The following is an 18924-nucleotide window of genomic DNA, read 5'->3' on the forward strand; positions in this document are numbered from 1 at the left end:
TGGATTTGGCTGCTGCTGGGAAATGAGAGCTGACTTTCTCCTGCCTCAGCTAGGGAAGGAACAATTGGCCAGTTCAAATAATTTGTCACCACTGTTCTCCCCACGTTCCTTCCTTCTGCCAGAAAATACCTGACCATTTGAAAAAAAAAAATCTCTAACGTTTATTCATTTTTGAGAGACAGAGTATAAGCAGGGTAGGGGCAGAGAGAGAGGGAGATACAGAATCTGAAGCAGGCTCCAGGCTCTGAGCTGTCAGTGCAGAGCCCAACATGGGGCCGTGAGGTCATGATCTGAGTTGAAGTCAGACACTCAACCGAGTGAGCCACCCAGGCGCCCCAACACCTGGCCATTTTTAAACACTCATATGGGTCATGGAGGACAGAGGTGAAACTGGTCTTCTTTCTCCAACAAGCCCAAACTCAGTGACACTGGCACCTCACCTTATCACGTGTCTGTGTCCCTCACCTCCTCCAGGGCCTGGCGCAGAGCAGACATCTCGGTCTCTGCCCAAGAAGGTGGGGTGGAGGAATAGAAAGCAGAGTGTAGCAGACTGAGGGGTGAGAATGGAAAGGAGAACCTGCAGTAGAAGGGAAGAAAGGGAAGGAAAAGGAGCAGAGGCTAGCTCCAAGGGGCCGAGCGATGAGGGGACAGGGGGTCTTGCTTTGGTTATGAAGCCGGGAGAAGCATGTGGAGGGACCAAGGGAAAAGGACCTGCAGGAGCCTGACTTCCCCTGATGGACCTTCTTTTCCTTCTCTCCTAGGTCACGCCCAGAGCAGGAGCATGAATGATATTTCTCGCACCCCAAACACAGACCAGGTAGTAAAGGCCTGGTCCTTGGCCACCGTGAAGGTGCAGGGTGGGAAGGTGCCTTTGGTTTCAGGGACAGGGAGCCCCTACGGGCAGAACTCCACTCCCATGAAGGAATAGGAGTCCCCAGGGAGGACCCAGGTGGGGGCTCTGGGCTGCCTTTGTGACTGCCCAGCCCATCAGTCAGGTACTCACTAAGCCCTACATGCTGGCTCTGTGCCAGGTGCTCAGGGAGTGGGGGACAGAGAAGTATGATCAGATGAGGTGCCAGCTGTCCCTGAACTTGGGATTTGTTGGACAGAAGAAGACCAGCACACAGTCTCACCTTCTCCACGACCCCCAAGCATGGAGGTCGTGGATTTAAGGATGGAGTGGGGACTTGGGTTGGCAGAGAAAAGCAGTGGGGCCTGACTGTGGAGACAACACTGCCAGTGGATTGACTGGACTGCCCACTAGTGTGTCTTCTCCTAGGCCAGGGCAGGACATCAGTTCTTGTCTCCCACCAGCTTGGCTGAAACCTCCATGAGGAGATCAGAATCCTACAAACAGGTTGAGTCCAAGTTCTAAGGCCCACAACCAAGGTACCCTGTGACTTTGCCCCTGGGGTACTCTAGTGGCGGCCACCTTCAACTGTAACCCTCATACATCTTGATGGTCCCCTTGCCTGTGCCTCCAGAAATAGGAAGAAAGGTGATGGAGGAAACCTGAAATTTGATGAGAATCCCTCAGGAGCGTGGGTGACCTCCAGGCCTTCAAGGCACCCCCAAGTTTAGTGGAAAGCAAAACAAAAAGAGTCCTTCATGTCAGAGTCCCAAAGTCCCTTTGGTGGCTAAAATAATAACAATAACAGCATCAACTAACATTTCAGGTCCATATGCTGCATGCACTACATTGCACAGAGCTTTTTGTTTGCATCACAAAGGTATGCTTATCATCTCCATTCTACTGATGAGGACACTGAGGGCTTAAAGCAGTTAAATAATGTGCCCAAGTTCCTGTAGCTGAAAGGTAACACAACTATGATTTAACCCAGGCAATCTGATTCTAGAGTCCTTAGTTTGGGGTGACTTGGGAAGGAATATTCTGGAATATTATTTAGAGAGGAAACCCACTTTACTATAGTCACGCACACAGACGGTAAAGCCACCATAAGAAAGCACTGCCTAGTAAAAGTCTTTCAGAGACTATTTAAATAAATATCTAAGTGGTAATAAGAATGCTAGCTATCCCTTTCCCCAGGCAAAGCTGCATCAATCTAGGGATTGGAGCCCGGCATCCAGCTCCCCCGACTGATTGAGTGATGCTGCTTCTCAGTATTTGCAGCAGCATTGCTTGTTGTGGGGTCAATGGCTCGCAGGCCAGTGGGTGCCCTTTAGGTCCATCTTTCTTTAAAACTCCACACCTGCCTTAGACAGGTCAACAGGTTTCTAGTGAGCAGAGCGTGGATTCACTGTGTGCAGAGACTCAGCAGAGGTGGGCCAGAGTTCCCATGGAGTTCAGGAAGTGGGGTCGGCAGGGCCCCGGTTAGACAAACCCATGTCCAGATTGTCGCCAAGCCACGAGGGCCAGAATGCCAGTGTGGCTCATTTCTGGGACACTACCATGGCGACCTCCTTACCAAACATGTCACAATCTGCAAGGGCCCCTTCTCCTCTCCTGCGTTATGGATGTGCTGGTTGGATAACGCCAAAGCATTGTTGTTTTCAAGGTCCAGGGCATTCCTGCCACCCCTCCCCTCCTCCTGTCCTGTCAGGGGGACAGCACCTGCTTGGCACACCCAACCCTCCATCTTGAAGAACCTCCTTATGAATCAGCTGACTATGCCTGAAACAAAGGGACTTTTTGAACCTTTGGGACTCTGGATTTCTCATTTAACATCTGGCCATACTTATTCTCACTGTTAGGGTCCTTGGTGCTATTAGCTGGGTGGCTGTGAAGAGTTTTGTTTGCTTATTTGTTTAGATTTCAAAGATTATAAGGGTGCAGCCATTGCTCACATGCCTTTTCTTCTGCTGGTAGGCTGCCGAGCCCAGTCTGTATCATGCCCCCCATGAGTGCATCAGAGAGTAACCCCTGCCTGTGCCCAGGGACATGGAACAGGAAGAGACACAAGGAATCTGTGTCTACACTGTGCTTATGAGAAATAGGAGAGATTCCAGACAAGGAGGGATTGGGGGGCAATGTTGTGGTGTCCACGGGATCTCTCGTTAGCACTTGTCTCCCCCTTCTGGCCCTTTCTTCCTTTGTTGGCCACTTTGGACTTCCACCAGCCCTGCCCCCACAAAAGCCTTCCTCTCCATCCTCTCTGTACAAAATTAACTCTCTGTCCCTTGTTCATCCCCTTGTACCCAAGGAGAAGCAATCTGAAAAACTAACGTAACCTATGATGTTAAAGACTGAGAAGAGGCTTGTACATGACTGTCCCTGAGGCATTTTCATTATAAAAGAGAACTCAGGAGGAGTCAGTATCTTAACCCTAGGAATGAAGTCATACACGGACAGAGTGGGAATAAGTTTGGGATGAGGGCCTGCCTCCTGTGCTTCTTATATTGGACCCCACTCGCTCTGCCTATTTGACCTTCCTGCCCTGAACAGACACTAGCCCCCAGCATCTCAGTGGTCTTAAGTCGGAAAGTCTCAGAAGCTGAGTTTCCTGGGAGTTCCCCTGGGGGTGACTCAGGGGCACAGAAGTCTCTCACAGATTTGGAGGTGGGGTCCAGGGGCTCCTGTCAACCAGGAAGCTGATGGCAAAGGGAAAACAAAGCATGTCTGCCCTGTCATCAGAATGGGCCTCATCCTTTCCACAGTCACCCAAGGTGAGGGCAGAGAGGGAGGGCTGGGCACCTGGTGTGGAAGAGCCAAGACTCCCATCTGCTTGTGCTGCAGGGGGCTGGGAGATAAGGCCTGATGGCCAGCAAGCCTGAGCTCTCTTCTTTGACCCCTTGACTCACACTTCAGTTGAGCAAAGTTTTCCCCCATCAAGGAATATCTTAGGGTTCAGATCATTGCCTGTTCCTTCCCATCTACTAAGGCTTACTTGGTCCTGGGGTTAACCAATTTTGAGTCTCCTCATCTGCAGAATAGGGAAAGTGTTTGGTTACTTCAGTCTCTTGAGAAGTGCATGGAGAATTTTTTTAAAGTTAGGCCTTCACAGCAATCTGAAGGGGGGTGAGGGATTGAGAGCTGAAACCACTGACGTGAGTATCCATGGGTATCTTGTTTTCCCCTCCCTGACCAGCGGAAAAACAAATTCATGAAGAAGATCCCCAAGGACTCAGAAGCCTCCAATGTACTCGTGGGTGAGGTGGACTTCCTGGACCAGCCATTTATTGCCTTTGTGCGTCTCATCCAGTCAGCCATGCTGGGAGGAGTGACTGAGGTCCCTGTCCCCACCAGGTGAGGGCCACTGAAATCTGCCCCCACACCCGCTTGAAGGAAGCCAGCTGTCCAGGCAGTGGTCCCAAAGTGCTATTGGAGACACCCCTAAAATGTGGAAGGAAAATTAGGGAATTGCTGGGGAAGAAAGTCTTCTGACTAGGGCAGTATTTTAGATTTTATTTTAAATAATCATTAAAAAAAGAAGCCAACAGCTGAGACAGACCATTGGCTGGGCTTGGACAACAAGACAATGGTGAGGATGCTCAAGTGGGAGCTGGAGGGAGTGAAGAGGTGCCTCTGCAAAGCAAGTGTGGGATTCAAAGGAGGGAAGGGACAAGTGTATGGTCAATTCATGAGTTAATGAATCATGTCCAGGGCCAGAGAATCCTTTTCACCTGCTTCTATTTTTCCTTCTCACTTTCCTCCTCCTCTGCCTCCTCCTCCTCCTCCTCCATCATATTTTTGCAGATTTCTGTTCATATTGCTTGGACCTTCTGGGAGATCAAAATCCTACAATGAAATTGGCCGTGCCATTGCAACCCTCATGGTAGACGATGTAAGTGGGAACAAGAAGCACGTACTCCAGAATGTCATGGCTCCTGCAACAAGCACTGTGCCTTTATTCACTCACTTATCCAATAGGCACATATGAGCACCTACTGTATGCCAGGCTTGTGCAAGGCACTGAGGGTTATAAGAATCAGGGAACAGTCCCTGCCCTTTAGGAGCACTAATCAAGTGGGAGAGACAGACCTGTAATTCTAAAATGAACCATATGCTAACTGTCCAGGCAGCCAGGTGAGGCTTCACATAGGAGGGGCCTTTAAGCTAAGGATGAGCAGGAGTTACATAGACCTTGCATAAGCCTAAGAGGCAGGCATTCCAGACAAAGAGAACAAGAGCCAAAGCTTGAAGATGGAGACGCTGGATAAAAGTGGTTTGACTTAGGCTCAGTGTAAGAGCTTCAAGAGCAAGAGGTGAGCTAGAGACTACACAGAGCCTGTAGGCACAGCGTAGTGTTCCCTCTGTGCCTGGGGTGGTGGGGAGCCTAGAGGACTTTAAACACAGGCATGATCTGTAAATCAGAAAGAACACCCTGGAAACAACCTGGAATGATGCAGCCTGACCCTCCAAGGCTGAGGGGCTAGGAAGTTATAATCAGATTTAAAGTATCTGAGCTTCTTGGACTGGACTCTGCATAGGTTTTCTAATGAGCTTGCTGTGTGCAAAACTGACAACAGAAAGGTTGAGTGACTCAACCAAAGTCCTACAGCTAGGACACAGAGACCTGGCCTTCAGGTCTTCCCCCAAGGCCCTGCTGTTCCCCACTGTATCTAATTTCACCTGAGGGGCTCTGTCCTTACCTCAAAGACAGAGGGTAAGCTGGCAGGAGCAATGGTTCAGAGGAATCTTCTCCAAAACTATATGTGATGTGTTCCCAGGATGTGGATAAGAAGCAGACAGTCAGCAAGACGTCCCCTTACTCTTTCCTCCCCAGCTCTTCAGTGACGTGGCCTATAAAGCCCGAAATCGGGAAGATCTGATAGCAGGGATTGATGAATTTCTGGATGAGGTCATTGTCCTTCCCCCTGGAGAATGGGACCCAAATATCCGAATTGAGCCCCCCAAGAAAGTGCCCTCTGCTGATAAGAGGTATGTATGTGGATGGAGGGGTGGCAGAAGAGGGCAGTGGTACAAAGGGAGCTCCGAGTCTGTCTGTCTCTGGCTTTTCTGGTCAGCATGAATGAGTTTATACTATTTCTTTTTCTGGTGTCGTTTTATTTCTCTAAAAAAAAAAAAAAAAAACCAAAAAAACCAAAAAAACAAAAAAACAAGCAATATGCTTCATATGAACATCTATAAAGTGTGGGTGACCCGTGCATGGGTATTGCAAGTTCATTTTCGGCATTTGTCTCTGCATTTTAAGATACTTCACGATTTTTGTGGGCGAGGTCAGAGGTTTTCTCCGAACAGTTCTAGAACAGCTAAGCTTGTCCCAGGATTGGGAGCCCTGCTGTCACCTGCCCCTTGCTCCGTACAGGAAATCCGTGTTCTCCCTGACGGAGCTAGGCCAGATGAACGGCTCTGTGGGCGGAGGCGGAGCGGTTGCTGGAGGCGGCGCGGGAGGCGGCGGCAGTGGCGGCGGGGCCGGCGGAGGGAGCAGCGGGGAGGACGGAGAGATGCCAGCCATGCACGAAATCGGGGAAGAGCTTATCTGGACGGGAAGGTGCCCACCCCAGGCTTGACGGCTACGCCAGCCGCCCTCTAGGCTTCTCCCCTCACCCACCTGCGGGAACCTTCTCCACTTCTGCCTGCAGCGCCCCCTCCCGGCCATGGGGTCTGGCCTCTGCACTCTTCCTCCCCACGCCCTCCAAACCTCTCTGGATCCCGCATAAGGGTTGCAGCAGAAGGGAAGTGGGGCCCAGCACAGGAGTGGAGAAACCCAAACTTTTCTCTAGATACTCTGTGTTCCTGTATGAGTTTTCTAGGGTTGTCATAACAAAGTGTCACATTCTCGGTGGCTTATACAATAGAAATTTTCTCTCACAGTTCTGGAGGTAAAAGTTCCAAATCAAGGTGTGGGCAAGACCAGCTCCCAGACTCTGAGTGGGATCCTCCCTTCCCTCTCCCCAGCTTCTTCTGGTGGCTGCCAACCCTTGGTGTCCTTGGCTTGCAGCCACATAGCTCCATCTCAGCCTGTGTCCTCACGTGGTATTCTCCCTGTGTGTGTCTTCCTATGACACTTTCCTCTCTGTATGAGGACACCGGCCATACTGGATTAGGGCCCACCGCAGTGACTTCATCTTAATTTTATTACATCTGCAAGGACCCTATTTCCAAATAAGGTCACAATGATAGGTATAGAGGTTAGGATTTTAATGTGTCTTTTGGAGGTGACACAATTTAATCCATAACAGTACCATCTGAAATTTTTTCTTTTCTCTTTTTCTTTAAAAAGAGAAAGGATGGAGGGAATCTCCTGGCTTGGGTTTCCTTGCTGGTTCTTGGAATAATTTAGGAAAGGACAAGGACATGGCCCTGCAAAGCTATATGTAAATTATGACTTTGAGAATGGAGTCCTGTTTTATATACCTTTGGCTCTATGCCAGCCAGTAGTTCCAAATCGGAGGTAACTTTGCCTTCACCCCCATCCTCCCCCAGGGAACATTTGACAATGTCCAGAGACATTTTTGTTTGTCACAGTTAGAGGGGTGATGCTGCTGGCATCTAGGGGATAGAAGCCAGGGATGCTGCTCAACATTCTACATGCATGGGACAGCCCCACAATAAAGGATTACCCAGCCCTACATGTCAATGATACCAAGGCTAAGAAACCCTGCTCCATGCCAAGCATTGCATTAGGGGCTATGGGGAATAGTATACCCAGTAAACACTATCTCTAAGCCTAAAATTCCCCACTCAGTTGTTCCAGAGAATAAAGAAACTAGTTATAAGATTAAGAACCTATCCTTGATAAATATGGGATGTCTAACTCTCTCCTAAAGTTGGACGCATCTATGTTTACCAAACACAGGGAGGTGTCCTGCAGATGATCAGGGACATCACTGAGGAGGACGGCCAGGATTTCTGTGGACCCCAGGATTTCCATTCCCCATGGAATGTTAGATTTACTCCAGGACATGTTCCCATCAGGCTTTCCCTCTCCCATCCAGGCCGCCTGTGACCACCTTTCCAGTAGGGATGTTGCTGACCACAAACTTTCAGTCCTATGAAAATCCTTCCCTGTCTTTAAATGTTCTGGTGGAAAGATCCCTGTCCCCATCCACCTCTAGTCAAGTTCCCTTCCTTGCCCCAGATTCTGCAGGCTCCTGTAAATAGCCCTGACCCTGCACTGGTGTTTGTGGTGAGAAAGCAGCCCCCGGGCCTGTCTTGAGCAGGTTCTTCGGTGGCCTGCGTCTGGATATCAAGAGGAAGCTGCCCTGGTTCCTAAGTGATTTCTACGATGGCTTCCACATTCAGTCCATCTCTGCCATCCTGTTCATCTACCTCGGCTGTATCACCAACGCAATCACCTTTGGTGGGCTTCTGGGGGATGCCACTGACAATTATCAGGTGTGTGCGGACTGTGAACATGAGTGCAAACCTCCATAAAAGCTGCTGCCACCAGGTGGCAGTAATGAGCTTCATCCCATTATCCCAAAACCAAGGCTTGGGTTTCATCCACCATGGGGTTCAGACCATCACTTTTTGTAATCCTTTGCCATTCAAAAAAAATAATAACCAACATTATTAAAAGATCTAAAGTTAAATCATGTTACTAAAGTCCAATGTAAGGATAACATAAATAGATCAAACTTTTTAGTTTATTTTGTTATATTTATTAAGCAGTGTCAGTTGCCCTCTAGTCTTTTTTGTTAATTTTTATCATTGAAGTATAGTTGACTTGCAATGTTATATTAGTTTTCAGGTATACAACATAGTGATTTAACAATTCTATACGTTATGCGATGCTCAGACTTTTAAGGGGAATTATCTGTTTTGTTATTTGATACTTTCCCCATTGAGGTGTGAATGAACAATCAGCACAATTAAGTTATTAATTATGGACTTCTCTGCACATTTTTTTAAACACTCTTAAATTCTTAGCTGGAATTAAGACATGTTTAGAAAGATGGTAAGCTCTTACCATGACAATAACAGAGGCCTCCCTGGGGAAAACCTCAGTCAACAGAGATACCAGCCCATATCCCAGGCAAGGGGCTTTTCCCATGGGACCTTCAGGGTAGAACCATTGGAAAACTCAGACATCAAGATGGAAGACCTATTTTCCCAAATACATTGAGATGAATGCTTCTCTTCAGACCACACCACTCTCCTGAGCTGCAGGTCCAATATCCAACTATCTCCTGGGTATGTCCACATGGCTGCCCCCAGGAATCCCCCAATGCACAGGGCCAGCATTGCATCCATTGCCTTCCCTCTAGACCTGCTGCTACCCCCAATATAGCAAGTGACACCATGGTTCACTCAGGTATGCACGTATCATCCATGACTCATAAGTCCCAGCTTCCCCACATGGCCTTCATGAATGACATGGCCCTACTTGCTTCTCAAGACTCCTCTCCCAAGGAACCCTTTCGCAGATTCCTGTTCTTACCCATTCTGTTTTCCATCAATCTTGATCATCTTTCACTTCTTCAAAGGCATCCTCCCTTTCAGCTCCAGCCTTTGTAAATAAGAGTCCCTCTTCCTGGGACAGTCTTTTTTTGTCACCCCGCTTACCCTTTTCTGGTCAATTCCGTGCTGATATTTTGGGTCTCAGCTGCTACATATATACCTCTTAGGAAGTCTTTCTGACCACTCCCCTTACTCCTGTGTGTTCCTATGACACCTTGAACTTATCCCTGGTTATCACACTCCTTGGCAGTGATTCTCAACAAGGAATGATTTTGACCCTCAAGAGACATTGAACAATATCTAGAGACAGTTTGGATTGTTATAACTGGGAGGGGGTGGTGCTACTGGCATCTTGTGGGTAGAAGCCAGGCATGCTGCTAACTAAACATCTTAAAATGCACAGGACATCCCCCTACAACAAAGAATTATCTAGCCCAAAATGTCAATAATACTAAGGTTGAGAAAGTGCTGTATGGAAATTGTCTGATTACTTGTTTGTATTTCCCATTAGATTGAAGATGCATTATCTTGTTCACTGATGGGCCCCCAATACCTAACAAAATGGCTGGTACAGAGCAGGCACTTAAAGGATTTTTTTTCTTTTTTTCTTTTCTTTATTTTTTTAAATATGAAATTGATTGTCAAATTGGTTTCCATACAACACCCAGTGCTCATCCCAACAGTGCTCAATGTCCATCACCCACTTTCCCCTCCCTCCCACCCCCCCCCATCAACCCTCAGTTTATTCTCCATTTTTAAGAGTCTCTTATGGTTTGGCTCCCTCCCTTTCTAACTTATTTAAAGGATTTTGAGCAAATGAGTGGTCTGACCTCTGAAAGCACCTAACAGATGTTTGAATGAATAAATAACTGGATGGACGAATGGACTGTCCTCTGGGAGTAGACTGGGCATGAGGACAATCACATGCACATCCACTGGCAGCCCTATTTTCTAAGCTGTAGGGTGCCAAAAGGAAGTCATGTGGGACCTTTATCCAAATGGAAATTGAGACTAACAGTGGTGATGCAGGGGTTGTAGAATAGGAGATAGGAAGCAGAATTTTTGGAGGAGAGGGCCTGGAATACAGATGAGCACAGTAGCCTGGGCCCTTGGCTGGGTTCTAACCTATGCTAAGAGGCCCCTTCTCCAGCTTCCGCTGAGACTCATATTCCTCATCTCCCAGGGAGTGATGGAGAGCTTCCTAGGCACTGCCATGGCCGGCTCCTTGTTCTGCCTCTTCTCGGGACAGCCCCTCATCATCCTCAGCAGCACAGGGCCCATCCTCATCTTTGAGAAGCTCCTCTTCGACTTCAGCAAGTAGGTGCCCTTGGTAGTTCCCAGTGCCTGCTCTCACACTTAGGGCAGTACACTAAGGCCAGGAAGGAGAATAGGCCCAAAAGGGAGGCAGGGGGAGGAGGTATCAAAGCTGTCTTTACCTATGGGAAGGACTGCCGGGAGGTCCTTCCTGACTCTCTCCAGCTACCTGCTTCTAAGCTATCTTAGTGCTTTTTAGCATAGCTGATAGGGAGACATGGAGGCAAGACAAGAGGAAACAATTCACACCACTGTGCTTGTAAGCAACTGTGATGGGAAGCCAGTGCAGTCTTGAGCTGGAGGTCCAAAGGCCACATCCTGACCCAGGCAACTCCTGTGATCACCCTGGGCTCAGTTGCCTCATCTACAACATAAGTCTATTTTAAGGCCTCCCCCAGCTCTGTCACTCTGATATTCCCTGTTTTTCATTTACCCTGGGTGTTTGTTATCAAAGTTGTGAGAACTGAGATGTCTTAGCCTCTTCCTGCCACCCCTGTGAAATTCTTTCCCAGAATTTACAAAGAGGAGACAACCCAACCCAGGAATTGTCCCTGTCCCTAGTGTTCTCACAGCTCCTAGGAGGGCATCTGTGGCACATGAGGGACAGATGATCCACTCAGGGTGAGTCTGGAGAACCAAGCACGGTGAAGAGCCCTGGGCTGGAGGTCCCTCCCTTCCCTCTGTCTTCCAGAGGCAATGGCCTGGACTACATGGAGTTCCGCCTCTGGATTGGCCTACACTCAGCCATCCAGTGCCTTATCCTGGTGGCCACAGATGCCAGCTTTATCATCAAGTATATCACCCGCTTCACCGAAGAGGGATTCTCCACCCTCATCAGCTTCATCTTCATCTATGATGCCATCAAGAAGATGATCGGTGCCTTCAAGTACTACCCCATCAACATGGACTTTAAGCCTGACTTCATCACCACCTACAAATGCGAGTGTGTCGCCCCTGACACAGGTGACCGGTAACCCCAGACATGCCCTGTGCCCCCACCTACTCACTCTCCCCCCACCACAACTCTCTACTCAAATGTAGGAGATATCACCCTGAGAAGTATCAGTCCCCTTGGGTGGTCACAAGATACCTGGACACTCTCTGGATGTCCGTCTACCAAGGGTGTTAAAAGAATCCCTTCACTGGGTGGGAGGTTGACTCAACCAACTGGTCAACCTGATAATACTCAGTGCCATTCCCATGGAGTTCCTTACTGACCATAAAAGTGTCATCTGTAAAGTTAGGGCTTCCTATAGGCTGAAACACTGGCCTCCTTCACAGTCATAGTCATGCCCCTAAGAGTCTCTAGTGGAATGTGCCCAGAGTGCCCAGGATGCTACAGAGCAGGGAAGGACACTCATGGATCTATACCTAGATCTATATCTGTATATCGAGAGAGAGAGAGAGAGAGAGAGAGAGAGAGAGAGAGAGAGAAGAGAGAAGAGAGATGCATTCATATATCTCTGACACTACCAAGCTGGACTCACAGAGAGCAAACTGAGGTCCAGAGACCACCCAATTCACACTGAACCTCAGTTTCCCTGGCTGTAATAGAAGGATATCAATGCTGTCCCTGCCAGTCTCATAGAACTCTTGTGAGGCTTTCAAATCTATACCCAGATTGGATTGGAGTTTGACATAAGTAGATTTTGTGTGTTCAGCACTGTAACACAACTTATTGATTAAAAGATCATAAGTCAATCAAAAATATTATACAATCATTGTGCACCCTGTTTTAGGCTAGGCCTCATGGAGATGAAGATGTCCTGACCTCAGGGAGTACAGTTTTGTACTCTCTCCCTCTGTCACTGCACTGGTTTTGTAAAGCAGTCTAGACTTAATTTTTGTCTATCATTAATTTTGGGTTATTTCATGAAAATCCATAAAGAGGTGAAGCTATCCTTTGTCCTGAGCCAGAGCACATTGCTTGCTGTGGGAACAAGGAGATCCTACCTACACGCCCTTCTCACTCGTGTCCTAGAGTGAATCTCACCTCCGTGGCCAAGGCCCCATCAGGGCACTCCCATTTGCTGCTTGTGCCCACTGAACTGTGGCTTTATTGCACTGACTGAACACAAATGTTCCCACAAATGTGCCTTTTGGAAGTACATGGCCTTGATCTCTTTTAGAAACTGTCCAAATTCTGGGGTCATATGTGGGTGGCACTTCAGCCATTCAGAGAATCTTCTATCTGCAGGAGAAACCAAACATGGACATGCCCTAAGAACAGGTGATGTAGGAGCAAATAATGTTGGATTTGAGGGCCATAATAAAATCCACTTGCCTCCAAATAGTGTCCCCTCTGGCCCTTGCCCAGGTGCCTGACATTGCCTCATTCTTTTGAGTCCCTGTATTGCCGTGGTTCTCAAACTGTGGTCCCCAGAAGCAGCAGCTTCCAGGAAATTAGAAATACAAATTCTTGGGCCTCACCCCACACATGCTAAATCAGAAACTCTGGGGTAGGGCCAGCTGTATATTAACAAGCCTTCCAGGTGATTCTGATGCATATTTAAGTGTGAGAACCATTGCTCTATTGAACTATTAATTAGTAATACGGGACCATTATTAGCCACTAACTCTAGTAAGATTAGATTTTCAGTTTCTCCACCAAGAGTAAAGGAACTGGAATCAGGACAAGTTACTTTTGATTATAATGTGAAAAGGAAAGTCCTAGACATTAGGAGATGGGGTGGGGGGAACTAACTGAGGAAGGTTTCTTTCCCAGTCCATGGGCCAATTGCTTACAAAATGTTCCATATTCCTAGCTTTACTGGAAAGCCCAGTCTGGCTATGGCACCCTATCAGTGTCCATCTCTCTTCATCCTAAGAGCTTGTTGTAGGGGGGTGCTCTCTTTTTAAATTTAATCTTGTTTCCATTGTAACTGATTTGTATTCTATTTATGGATGCTGCACACACTGATTTGGCTGCTTTCAATCCCAAGTGAGTACTACTTTGTAAACACTAGAATTTAAAAATATTTGATACTTGGACCCTTTCTGGAATTTTCCATGTTATATTTCATCCTTCTTCATCTCAAAGTGGCTTTCAGATAAACCCTACCCAATATAAAAGAATGGCTAAGCCTAAGCTGAAGACATCAAAGGAATATCTGGTCTGACAAGCTTGGGCAATGGAAAGGTGCCTGAACTTTCCAGTCTCTAGCATTAGCTGGGAATCCTCTAGCATTTGTGTGGGTAGGCCTAAGTTAGCTTTCCTGCCCACTTTCTATGCTTTGTTGGTAACTGCATCACGTTCTCTTGGTCAGTGGTATGAGGTAAGGCAGCAGATGTCCTGATTTCTGTAAGTGAAGCATTCTTCAGAATAATAACAAACCTCTGGTTTGGAGAACTTTTAGGAATATTCTGCCCTAGGTCAAGACTGAATTCCTTGGCCACTTCCATCCCCAACTGCCCTAGAAGTGGACTACACAGATGGGTCCTGTGATCACATCCACCCCACAACAGTTTGTTGGAGGTTGAAGGAAGCTTCAAGAATAGCCTCTACTTCACTCTGGGTCCCCAATCAACCATGGATAGCCAGCAGGAGCCAAATGGGACTTGCAGTGTATTTCAGATTTATTGCCAGAAAACTGGCTAGCAGATCTCCTCCCTCCCTCCCTCCCCAAACCTGCTGCATAGGAACTACTTAATCACCTTCCACCTGGAGAAGAAAGGCAAGAAGGACCTAGCCCTTCTCTACCCATGCTGAGCAGGAGCAAGAGAGAAGGCAAACAGCAGCCTCCAAGGCCTGTCTTTTTAATGAATGGCTACATCCCACAGGAAGGGAATTACAGTTCTTCTCAATTCTTCTTGTGGCCTGTGATGGGAAGTTTTGTATGCTCCACTTACAATTAGGGATACTGAGGCTGGGGAAAGGGAGTACCCAAACAAAGGATGTGGTAAATAGCTAAGAGCAGCATCTCTGGACTCTGATTCTCCTTCAGATCCTGGACTTGGATTTAATTTTTCTCACCTTGCATTCAAGGGGCAGATTAGAAAATTTAATATCAAAGCCAGTGTGTTTCTTACAGTTGACCTAAAAACACATTTGGACAGGTAGAGTAGAGAAGAGAAGCGTGTGTGTGGGAGGGGGGAGGGTAGGTACAGGCAAGGATATTTGCTGTGTGGGGCTTGAAGGTGTACAGGCTCTGGGCCAACCTGTGTGGGATGGATCATGACTTCTCCAAGTAGTAACTATGTGACCTTGGGCAACGGGCAGGTTACTTAATCTCCCTGGGCCTCAGTTCATCTTTAAAAAGTGGGGAGACTACTTGGGGATTTAGGAACTTAGCAAGATGATGTGTGTAAGGTTTGGCATAGTGCATGGCATAGAGTAAGTCCTCTGAAAATGTCTAAGAGCACAGACGTGGAGCCAGTTGCTGGTAGGGATTCACAAGGCACATTATTCACCAGTTTGTGTCGGCACTTTGTCTTGGCAGCAGATTCCTCACTTTGGTTTTTAAAGCCAGCCCTTCACGGTGAGATAGGAGCTGTCCTAGCCTGGCCCAGTGGGTCTGTCAGAGCTGTGACCCGGACTCCTCCACCACCCCTGTCCTCACTGGGCAAAGTGAGGAGAGTGGAGAGGGGCTGGGTGCGATGAGCTGCCCTCATGAGGGAGGCCGCTCCCGGGCTCTAAGAAATGGCAGGAGATGGGAAAGGTGGAGGCCGGGTGGGGGCTGCAGCCTCCCAGCCCAGCAGCTGCTGATGCGTTCCCATGTTCTGTGCTCATCCACAGCGAATACAACCGTGTTCAATGCTTCAGCCCTGCTGACGCCAAACACCAACACCTCTCTGGTAAGTCTTCTCCACTTATTCAGATATTTGAGGGCTTTTGTTTGTGGGGAAAGAGAGAGAAGTTGGGAAAACAGAACATTTTAGCAACCCAGACTTGCAGGGGTCAGTCCCAGCTGTGCATCAGGATCACCTGCAGAGCAGTGGAAATGCACATTTTTATCTTAAGTTCATACTGCCAACCCCCGCCCCCCTTTAAAACACATCTCATTCTACTAAATCAATGTGCAGAAATATCACACAAGCACATGCACACACATACGAAGGGGAGGTAGGGGTGAGGAATAGTAAACAGGGCCACAAAAGTGGTATAGTCACAGTTTCCTAGCCATCTTTCTATATTCTTTCTTGCCTTTCTACCTAGCACCTCCAACTCCAGCCAACAATGCCACCGCCCCCCCCCAGCCCCAGAAAGGTTATTAATCCCCCCTCGATGAATCTGATCTGTTTTGTGTGCTCACAAGTCCCGATCAGGTCTGGTCTGCCTCTCCCAGTAATGAAGAGTAGTGGCCCTCAGGAGAGGTATCCAGCCTAAGCGGCTCCAATGGTGGGAAGTCCAAAACCAGGAGAAGGGCAGCCCCTGGCGGGCTTTGGGGGAGATCTTTGGACTTTTTGGATCCCTTGAGGTTGCTCCTTTAGTTACCCCTGCATAAGCAGCTGACTGCTCAGTTGGCAAAATAACCTAAGATTTTTCAAATTCTGGTTTTGAGGGAGGAAGGCTGGAATCAGCCAGTGTCTATGCCTGGATACTTACTATGTGCAAGGAGCTGTGTGCACTCTGAGAGCTAAAAGGACATAGACAGACGTGGCCCCTGCCCTCAAACTTGCTTGTAATATGCGTGTGTAGACAAACATGAAAGGTAATGAAACAGCAAAAGCAGAGCACGCCATGTGTCAAATATAGGCCAAATGTGCCCTTCTAGCCATGGAGACAGGAGGGTACCCTGCAAGCTGGAGAGGAAAGCCTCAGAGAGAAAGTAGAATGTGATCTGGTCTTGAAGGCTGGGAAAGTTGGTTTCATAGAGAGAAGCACATTCCAGGTCCAGGGACCAACACAGACAGAAGGGGAACAAAGGAAACACAAAACCTGTTCTGAGGACAGAGTGGACCAGCCTGGCTGAGACCAGTGGCATTGAACAGGGAAAGCAGGAGAGTTGAGCTAGGAGAGAGACCAGTGGGGCAGTAGAGGCATGGGAGGGGTGTGTGGGCTGCCTGGGGACTACAGGGGGGAGGATACAGCTGAACCCCCAGGAAGACCCTGACCCTTTCTCTCCTGTGCTTCATCGCCAAGTACAACCCCCTTAACCTCACAGCGCTGGACTGGTCCCTGCTGAGCAAGAAGGAGTGTCTGAACTACGGTGGGCAGCTGCTGGGGAATTCCTGCCAGTTCATCCCAGACCTGGCACTCATGTCCTTCATCCTTTTCTTTGGGACGTACTCCATGACCCTGACCCTGAAGAAGTTCAAATTCAGCCGCTATTTCCCTACCAAGGTAAGCTCACCTTGCAGTTAGGAGGGGACCTACAGTTAGGCAATTTACAAGGAAGCCTCACTGGGTCTCCTTGTGAGGGTTGTGGCCCACTGACAGGATGGACATCACATCAGCACTGGCTCACCAGGGTTTTTCAAGTTAAGAGCATGGATGTAGAGTCAGAGAGAACTGAGTTCTCTTATTGTCAAGTCCCCTTGGCAACACTTGGTATTGTTAGAGTTTTATCTTTAGTCTTTCTGTGTAGTAGTATCTCATTGTGTTTTTAAAATGTTCATTTTCCCAATGACTAATGAAGTTGAAAATCTTATGTGTTTGTTGGCTATATAGACATTTGACTTTCTTCTTCGAAGTGCCTATTTAAATCTCTTGCACATTTTCTATTGGGTGGTCTGTCTTTTTCTTTCTGATTTGAAATTCCTTATACAGAAAAAGGATAGAAACCTTTTTGTGATCATATGTGTTGCAGATATCTTCTATGTTACTGGCCTTTTTACTTTCTTAGTGGTATCTTTTGGTTAATAGAAATTCTTAGTTTTATTATAATCAAAGATACCAAAATGTTCCTCAAGGAGACTATTGGACATAAGATATTCTGTTATCTTCCAAAAGCTTCATTGTTTTTCCTTTCACATTATATTCACAATCTACCAGAATTACTTTTGACATATAGTGTGAGATAGTGTTTCTACACACACACACACACACAGATACATACACACACACACACACACACACACACACACACAGAAATTTGTTTTTAAAGACCATCCTTTCTCATTGCTCTGCAGTACCTCCTTTGCCATATGTCAAATGCTCACATATGATGGGGTCTGTTTCTGGGTTCTTTATTCTGTTTGACTGGTTTATTTGTATGCCAATATCATAGTCTTCATTTATGTGACTTATACAAAGCCTGTATGCCTTACAGACCAAACTTTCCTTCTTTGTCCTTCTTTTCCAAAAAGCATTGTAAATTTTACTAAAATAAAAACTTGTTGGAATTTTGATAGGATTATATTGACTCTACATGTCAGGGGTGCCTGGGTGGCTCAGTCAGTTAAGCTTCCAACTCTTGATTTTGACTCAGGTCGTGATCTCAAGGTTTGTGGGATTGAGCCCCATGTCTGGCTCTGCACTGACAGCATAGAGCCTGTTTGGGATTCTCTCTCTCCCTCTCTCTCTGTCTCCCATATGTTCTCTCTCTCTCTCTCTCTCTCTCTCTCTGTCAAACTAAGTAAATATTTTTTTTAAAATGTCAATTTGGGGAGGACTGACACCTTTTAAATTTTGAGTCTCTGACCATGAATATTATATACTTCACCATTTGTTTAGTTCTTTGTTCTCTCCATAATTTTTTTAGGTTTTGGCGTTAAGCTCTTGCACATTTTTAAAAAAGTTTATTTATTTATTTTGAGAGTGAGAGTGTAAGTGGGAGGGGGCAGAGAGAGAGGGAGAGAGAATCTCAAGCTGTCCCTGCAGAGCCTGACTCAGGACTCAAACCCACAAACCATGTGATCATGACCCGAGCCAAAACCAAGAGGTGGACATATAACCAACTGAGCCACCTAGATGCCCCACACTCTTGCACATTTTTTATTAGATTTATTCCTGAGTATTTGACTTTTTATGCCATTGAGATGCTAAGTACTAGTTTTAATTGCATTTTCTCTGGCCAGAATAAAACATTAATTAATCAAAACAGCACTTGCATATGTGAGTAATAACTGTGCCATGGGAAGGGGCACCCAGAAGAATTTTAACAACACTCTTCCACCATAAATCCCATGAGCACTCTCCTAAAGCCATCTTAAATAAATATTACGGCTACTGCTACAACTACTATAACTAATGATGATGATGATGATGATAAAATTGATATGAATGATTGAATTTTTCCAATATTTCATAAGGACTAAATAAAAGGCTCTTTAGGGAGCTTTGCAACATACAAGCTGAGTAAACAATAGAGTGCTCGCAACCCAAATGCATCCTCAAGACAAAT

General features: G+C 47.1%; 1 protein-coding gene across 6 annotated transcripts in view; it reads left to right on the forward strand.

The window, feature by feature from the left end:
- The window catches only part of SLC4A5 (solute carrier family 4 member 5), a 113847-nt gene that overhangs the window by 74432 nt on the left and 20491 nt on the right, over positions 1-18924 (forward strand). For all 6 annotated transcript variants that reach the window (XM_058683652.1, XM_058683651.1, XM_058683655.1 and 3 more), the window contains 10 exons: positions 762-817; positions 4047-4204; positions 4655-4742; positions 5685-5839; positions 6228-6413; positions 8086-8260; positions 10509-10642; positions 11331-11602; positions 15375-15433; positions 16722-16922. In XM_058683652.1, the coding sequence (XP_058539635.1) occupies positions 762-817; positions 4047-4204; positions 4655-4742; positions 5685-5839; positions 6228-6413; positions 8086-8260; positions 10509-10642; positions 11331-11602; positions 15375-15433; positions 16722-16922 (1484 nt within the window). The remainder of the gene's footprint in view (positions 1-761; positions 818-4046; positions 4205-4654; positions 4743-5684; positions 5840-6227; positions 6414-8085; positions 8261-10508; positions 10643-11330; positions 11603-15374; positions 15434-16721; positions 16923-18924) is intronic.

The sequence above is a fragment of the Neofelis nebulosa genome, chromosome 9 (genome assembly GCF_028018385.1).
Source record: "Neofelis nebulosa isolate mNeoNeb1 chromosome 9, mNeoNeb1.pri, whole genome shotgun sequence".
Taxonomy (NCBI): Eukaryota; Metazoa; Chordata; class Mammalia; order Carnivora; family Felidae; genus Neofelis; species Neofelis nebulosa.